This window comes from Parambassis ranga, chromosome 21, assembly GCF_900634625.1.
Source record: "Parambassis ranga chromosome 21, fParRan2.1, whole genome shotgun sequence".
In the NCBI taxonomy this organism is placed as follows: Eukaryota; Metazoa; Chordata; class Actinopteri; family Ambassidae; genus Parambassis; species Parambassis ranga.
In genome coordinates this window covers 7,838,146-7,846,166 of record NC_041041.1, presented here as the reverse complement: position 1 = coordinate 7,846,166, position 8,021 = coordinate 7,838,146, and the positions used below count along the sequence as shown (strand labels likewise).

Sequence of the window (8,021 nt, the reverse complement as noted above, 5' to 3'; positions counted from 1 at the left end):
TTTTCTGTGCAATCACTCAAAAGAGTTGACGTGCACATGCAAGAAACATAAGCTGAATAAGGCATATCCTTCTACCACAATCACCCCTCCTATACATCAAAAACACAGCAATAAAAATCACCCAGAAACTAATCAGCTCCACGGTCACCTCTGCCAAGTCTTTCTCCTTGGACCCCCTCACAGATTTCATTTCAAACTCTTCAGTGAACAATGCACTGAAAGACGTGTGAGGTCCCAGCGTGCAGCAGAAACGTATGAAACTCAGCCATTCTTTGGCCATATGCTGGTGAACACCCAACAGCAGACAATAGAGAAATTGTTTGGGTCTGACATTAAAAGTTTTTCTCGTGCACGCCACAGGGCTTTATGGGAGACCCATCACCACGACGATCAGAAAAAGAAAAAAAAAACACACACATTATACACATAACAGTGAAGTAATGAAATCCTCCTCATTATTCCCATCCCATGCAGTCTGTTTCTTGTTTATTCTGCAGGTCGCTCTGAGCTGAGGTCCAAACGTCTGCTGTGAGTTAACTGCAACAGCAGTGGGCGGTTTCTCCATACAACCTATCTCTGTAACGAGTTGGGGGGGGGGGGGGGGGGGGGGGGCTGCCGCTCTGACCAGTCGGGGAGCGGAACAGCGTGACTTCACTTTTTGGCCATAATGGTGTTGGATTTTCCAAAGATGTTGGAGATGATCAAATCTCACATCTCAACAATATCACAGTCAGGGTGGCCTGTACATTAGAATCTGCACAGTTCCAATACACGCCAGTAAAAAAGTAGTTTTTTTTATTAAAACGTACACAAACATAAATAAAAACACTGAAAGGAAAAAAAATCTATCAGATGGAATCAGTTGAAGGTCTTACAGGTATGCTACAGAAACAATATAACCATATTGCTTTTGGTTAGGCAGGTACACACAGAATTGTCAAAATCATGATACATAAATACAGAATTTAAAATGAAGCCCCTGTGTTTTAATAAGAAAAAGCGTGCCTACTATTTCTTCTAAGTGCTGCATAATGGATGTCATACAGACATAAAAATATAACTGACAGCTGAGAGGTCACTTTAACAATGACCTGTCTCTGTACTAGAGCTAATAAATAAATATTTAGTGCATATTCCCCATTTACCTCAGTGAAGAGCCAAATGAAAAACAAAATTTAAGTTAAAAGATGAACCAAAGTCAACTCGGTTCCTCTGGTTAAAGAAGACAAAGAGTCTATTCATGTCATTGTATGGTCAGACAGTCCAGCTATCTGCATTGCTTGTTGGTCGTCAGAAAACAAAACAAACAAGAGTCGAGTAAGTGCTTTCAGTAAAGCAGGACACACACACACAGACGACTTTAAACTGGAATGAATCCGTCATTGCACCAAGTTTGAATGGTGCCTCTGAGATTTTTGGCTGTTGACTTACTTGCTGTGAGGACGCCTCATTGCCTGCCTTGTTCACACTTCCAAAAAAATTCAGGAAAACATTTGCGCATTCTCAGCTGTGGGTCAGACACACACACACACACACAGACGGACATATATACACACACAGGCCCGGGAGTCTTGTTATTTTTATCCTGTGATAATCTGCTAAGTACAAGCAGATGGTCTTTCTACTACAATGCTCGTTTTGGACATTTTGTCTGACGATAGGCGCTGATAAATCCTTTCTCGCTGCCAGCAGATGCGCTTCCTCAGCTGCTTACTGATGGTTTGTTTAATTAGTGCATAAACACATGTCATTTCCTAAGTCTAAATGTTGTATTCTGTACTGAAGTGTAAAAAAATTCCATAATAGTCTGATAAAGCTCCAGTGCCATTCTGGGTAAAGTCACTGTCTTTTTTTTTAGGGAGGAAGGATGACTTTTTTTTTTTTAAAGGTAGTTACCTTTTGATTCTTATAAAGGCATTGGATGAAGATCAAAACACAAAACACACATTTAAAATAAAACAAATGAACGTAATAAATCACTAACAGTGGTTCTTTGGCATATCAAATGTTCAGTAGCATGTCTGCTCACCACGTGTACAAGTTTCAGTTACCCAACTTTATAGCCCCGAAATACGTCCCTTCTCCCTCCGGGTCCAGCATCCAAGCATTGGACACATTGACGAACAAGGCGTCCCCCTCGTCCAGCCGGACACCCCGGCTCTGCTGGGCGCAGTACATGTTATAGGTGGTGATGTCCCAGCGCATGGTGCTGCCCGTCTTCATCAGCACCACGGCCTTGCTGTTCAGTTTGATACTCTCATGGTAGACATACTGGATGAGCTGTGTGTTGCTGACATCCACCAGAGAGATTCCAGGATGACTGCTGTCATCTAGTCCGCCATGCTTGTAGTAGCGGAAGCAGGTTTTGGCATAAACGTAGTAGAAACCAGACTCCATTACCAGCAGCTTTCCCTTCTGGTAGTCCATTCTGAGGCGGTATCCATGCACCTCATCCCAGTCAATGGTGATAGCTCTTGGCTCACCCTCTGTGTCAACACAGAAAGTTGTTAAATCATTTATCGTTTATCATAAATAAAGCAGTGTAAAGTCACATAGAATCCATGCACTACATCATGAGACAGTACTTTGGCCACCGATTAGCGGACGCCTTGTTTAGATTTATCATTACAGTGAAGAGGGAAGAAGGAAGCACCTCTGTGATAACGTATACACACTAACAGGAAACAGAGAGGGAAAAACTGGTGCAACCTGCTTCCTTTACACAGTGATTCCTGTGAAGTAATTAAAAAATCCTTCACTCACTTTTGGAGAACTCCTGCTGCACCTTGATTGGTAGATGAGCTGCTGGCAGGCTTTCTTTGGGAGTTTTGCATCGTCTTCCATTTTTCCTTGTGTCTCTCAAAGCATTTAGCACTGGCTCTGTCTGCACTTCCTGGAGAAGTAAAGAAAATTTTAACAAAACACTGACTCACAAGTGAAGGACTCCCCAACGATCACCCTGCACCCACAAATGTCTTCTTACTAAAAGCACGATTTACCACAGCTTTGGTCTGTTGTCTATTTTTAATAGCGGCCTGTTTGTATGGAGCTCTGTGTGCATGTATGAAGACATTAAGTGTCCATGGACAGCATGTCTGTATGTATTATCCGTCCTCTCTGGCTGGCCCGCTAACTTCTTATTACAGCTGTGGTTGCATTTGACAGGAAAGCCTCCCGGTGAGTGTAAACTTTCAGGAAGATTGTGCTTCTCACGGATTTGGCACAAACAGCATCTGGACTGGTTTCAGTCACTGAGTGCTGATTCTATTCGAGGTCTGCGATGACGCCGCCATCCACAGTCTGAGCTGGGCTGTCCTCGGGCAAGGCGGACCGTATACAGTGTACTCAAGGAAAAACATGGTTTCCAAGCAAGTAAACAGTCACTGGATGAGAGCTGCCAACTCTCCTACACATCTGGCACAAGGTGAACATGTCAGGTGTTGTTTTCTAGCACTGCTTACACGATTGCACAAAGAAAACTCACGGATAAACAAAATGTTCATTTATTAAAAAAAAAAATGTTTAAACTCAACTGATTTAGGTGTTATTTTATCCCTGAAGGTGTTTAAACATGTTCTATGGTTTTCCTATGATGCTGGCACTCTCAAAACATCTCTGAGCCAACATGTTTCAAAGACGAAAACAAAGACTTGGAAAGTGGTGTTGAAATGTCTTCAAGTTTTAAAACATATCACACATAAACTCTGCTATGCATTCCAAAAAAACCTCTGCTCACATGGTTTTGCAACACTGCACCTGTGCTGTGCAAATATTACTCATGACCCGACTTATTTGCACTGATCCCGCTCTAAGGTTAGCACTGTCTGTCGTCCAAAAACTATTTGCTGCACAAAAATGTTTATAGTGCAGAGACTTGGAAAGAGACAGGGGTAAACATCGTCCTGCCAGTGCTACTCGTAACTCGTGAACGCTCTCCCAATTGGCCCTTTTCTATGGGATCTATCTTGATTTGTGGCGAGACCACATCATACCTTTCTAACCAGAGTGAAGAGATTATTTAAACAAAGTAACAGCAGCTTGGCAGCTTCCTAATCTGCAGTGTGATCTGGAATTATAGTGCGGCACGATGACAGCCGCTCTTCAGCAGCAGGAATGTCTTGTTGAAAAATATGCATCTGGCTATGTCTGACTTGATGGCTCATGCTTGGTCCTGCACTACCACAGTGCATGCATCATTCAACAGTCCATTATGCTGATGAGGAGTTTCCTAGTCACCAAAGAGGATTGTCTCTTTGTGTTTCCTGCCTTCCTTACACAGATCATGACCCATGTCTGCTTCATGGTGCCGAGTTCTCACCACTCCTCAAGATCATGCTGACCACAGGCCCAGCCCAGCCCGGTGTGGGTCGGGCCTGCGCATCCTGCCTGACATCAAAGAGGCCAAACAGCTGTCTACTGAGGCCTGCTCTCCATGTAAACCCCATGACAAGTGTGAAGGGATCGCCGCCGGTCTCGGTGTTGACCCTAACACATCACAGCATGTCGGCCAAGTGGACCCATCACCCTGACACCTCATAAAGCTCCAAGCGTGCTCTGTGGGAAACTAACGACACAATGAGCTCCTCAGTCGGACGCAGGCTGGGTGGTTTGTGTAAGCGCTCCACCAGGGACACCCGAGGCAAACACAAATACATCATTTCAAAGGAAATTAAAGCATCATGGGAAACCAAACACTGCCGAAGCTTGTATTCTGTGATGTTTTACTTCCTGGATAGTGATAGATTCTGTTTTTGCTCGAGTTGAAAGATGGGTGGCGACTTCCAAACAGAGATTAGGGGAAAAATACATGACTTCATCAATTAAGAATTCACATTTTATAACCCTCTCATGCTACTGCTGATCATTGAAGAAACACTCTGCAACCACTGACGCCAATGAGTGACGCACCAAAAGCTGATGCTATAAACTACTGTCTGTGTAATTAATCAGCCTCATAGAAGAAAAAAAAACCTTTGTAAAGGACGAGCTGTTTGACCCAGAATCGAAAGCAGAAAGGTGTTTTTCCTGCTGCGGTCTCTGCAGCCCGGGTGACCACCTACTGTAGGGGGTTTTCTGCTTGCTTTACAAAAGCTGTGGCATGCACTGAAAACATACACCCATGGGAAAATTGTGGCTCCGTCAGTGCAAAATTGCAGATGATTATCTTTTTTACTGCTCTGGATTCTTCTCATTTTAAATGTTATTACAAGTACTTCCTCCTCAACGGTGACAGGAAGACATATCTTAACTGTCCTCCGTCCTCTTAGACAAGTAAATCTGTCAAAGGCTGCAGATATTAATTAAGTGTGATGCATAAGTCACAGATCACAAACACTGTTGCAGCAGTGTGTGTGTGTGTAGAAAACGCAGATGTGCTCAGTGGACTGTTGTTAAGTCAGAGGATGTGTAGCCTGGAGTCAACCAGGGGTCAGACTCACCTCAATGGGCCGATGAGGGGCTGAGGACAGATCTACCTGGAGACAGAAACAGACAAGAGGTGAGAGGGGTCGATGTGAAAATACTCACAGTGCATCTGTCATTAAAATGTTTCTCTGGCAGGTGTGAGTAGGAGGAAAATCTTTACATAAACGTTCAGGAAGGCTTTCAGCACTTCGGTGTGGATGTTTGTGTGGGAGTGAGTGGTTAAATTACTTTCCACATGTCACTCTGAATTCCAGCACAAGCAGGCAAAAGTCAAAAGGATCCGGAAACTCAGCTTTGCTGGTCTACTTTTTCTTTTTTTGCCAGTTAAAAACACACTGAAGCTTTCAGGTTCCCATCAGTGTTCCTGCACTGTGCACATTCCAGCATCTCCTCAAACTTCTACAGGTGTTGAGGGCTGGGGATGGAACGTGCCAAACTCCAGCCAGCACACAACTGCTGACTCAAGAGTGCTACCATCTGTCATCAGAAGTCAGAGCTCTAACTCAAGGAATGTTTCAATCACTCCCTCCTGGCACACACATCTGATTAAATGCTGTCTCCCTCCTCTGATCTCATCTCTTTCTTTTCTTTTTTTTTTTTTTTTACTACCTTCCCTTCTCGTCTTTTTATTTTCTTTTCCCTGTGGCTCACATCCAGCACTTAACTAGCCACTACCACACTGCAAAGTGTTTATGCCAAAGACAAGCCAAAGAAATTTAACACACAAACACTGAGAAAGCGAGAGAGAAGGAGGGAGAGAGAGGGAGAGAGATGCTCCCCAGGTGAACTCCCTGCATCCTGACGGTGCGGAGATGCGGTCTGCTCTTCTGGCTTGTTCAAACATGACCATCATTCAACTGCTGAACCGCGATAAAGTAACAAAAACAATCCTGGCAAATTGTAAATGTTATTTTACACGATCAGAAATGCTGCCTACAAGATGGTAAACACGCTCTGATGCACAGCCAGAGGTGGCACTCGCAGAGGAAGAAGGCAGACCTTCTTGACCTTTAACAGGAAATTTACAGCTTCTGCTCATGCTCAAAGGTTTACAACTTATGACACATATAAATTACACACACCGCCGTGGATGGCATGTAAACACGCGTGTGAAAAACTGCAGCCTCGCTGCTTCAAGTGAAAACATCTGTACTTGGCAAACAGGACATCTTGCAAGTCTGACATTTGTAATTCGCAGCGGAGCCTCTCTGCTGAGATGTTATCACGCCAGAACGGAGCCTTTGAATTGAGCTACAACAAAACAGATCTCGTTGAAAGTAACAAATCTTCGTGGAAAGTTTCACCAGGGGGTTCGTGAGATGGTATCTGTCAGCCGAGGAAAGGAGAAGTGTTTAAACTGCCTGCCGTCGATGCGCAGCGCAGCGCCTTCAAAGACACGTTTGCGCACAAAACCTGAGCGCTGACTCGACGTCGAAGCTTTTTTTTTTTCTTTTTTCTGTTTCTCCTCTGCAGATTCTTTTACTTCAAAGAGCCGACAGCTTTCTGTAGCTAAAGCAGGAAACGTATCCAACTTTTTATGGCATTATAAAATTGCGCAAATAGCCCATTGTCGGACTGCCTGGTACCTCAGACGTGTTGACAGTGTTTTAAGTAAATATTTACACACAGAATCAAAGTTTGACTAAAGCTCCACACACACACAGGGAGCAGTGGAGGAAGAGCGAGTCATAGGTAGAGCATACCTCTTGCAGATAACCAGTCAGGTGTAATAAGATCGCCACGCTGGAAGCCACCTGAAGCAATCCCATAACAGCGAGGGTCCCGAAAAGGAGCGGCCGGTAAGTGGGCTCCGAACTCTGCACCGGGTGGAAGCGGTGCTGCCCTGCCTCGATGTCGACGGTGTTCCGCAGGTAGCCTCTGTACTCGCTGTGGGTAGCTGCCATGATGCGCGCTGTGTGTGTGCCCCGGGGCCAGGTCCCAGACTCAATGCAAACGGCAAGAAAGGAAAGCGAGTCTGGAAGAGTCCCTATAATCAGCGGTGGGTGGGCTGAGAGAGAGCGCTTCCCTCCGTAGCCAATCAGAGGAGGGATAACTCCGGTAACTCAGACAGAAAAGGACTGAAAACCAGACTGTCAACTAGATCGACCTGAGCGCACGACAGGTAAAGCGAGCCCTTTATGGCTTCACGGGCCCTTTGCAGACAGGCATGAACATGAGTTCCACCCCTTCTGCGCGTCCACACCCCCCCGGTGACAAACACACACACACACACACACACCGCTGCACAGTGATGCAATGATCACAGCAGTCATCTCTTGCAAATCCTTGAAAAATGCAAGTACATAAATAATACATATATTATAACAATCAACAATCAATACATAAATCTGAATGCAGATCATACAAATCTCACATAAGTTAATTAAAGTGACATTATGTTGCCCTGGAAACGTCAAAATGAAGTTAATACATTAAAAATAATCACAGTGTTATTATGCAGCTTAGGGTTTGGTTACCTGCTGGACACAAGATGTCTGTTTCATTAGCTCTCCAGTCCCAGGGTGTTCAGCCATCAGTCATATCAGACAAAATCATCATTCAAATTACAGATCCACTTAACCCATTAACCTCTCATG

At 44.5% G+C, this 8,021-nt stretch overlaps 1 protein-coding gene across 2 annotated transcripts; it reads right to left on the bottom strand.

Moving 5' to 3' along the window:
* Positions 1 to 778: 778 nt before the first annotated feature.
* Positions 779 to 8,021, bottom strand: tnfsf11 (TNF superfamily member 11). 2 transcript variants are annotated; one of them, XM_028394365.1, is made up of 4 exons: positions 7,902 to 8,021; positions 5,439 to 5,474; positions 2,764 to 2,893; positions 779 to 2,486 (listed from the first exon to the last, which is right to left on the bottom strand). In XM_028394365.1, exons 1-4 carry the CDS (start codon positions 7,956 to 7,958, stop codon positions 2,044 to 2,046), a joined length of 666 nt encoding a protein of 221 aa, XP_028250166.1. In that variant the 5' UTR covers positions 7,959 to 8,021; the 3' UTR covers positions 779 to 2,043. The 2 variants fall into 2 exon arrangements, with proteins under 2 accessions (XP_028250166.1, XP_028250165.1); XM_028394364.1 differs by lacking the exon at positions 7,902 to 8,021 and adding an exon at positions 7,128 to 7,598.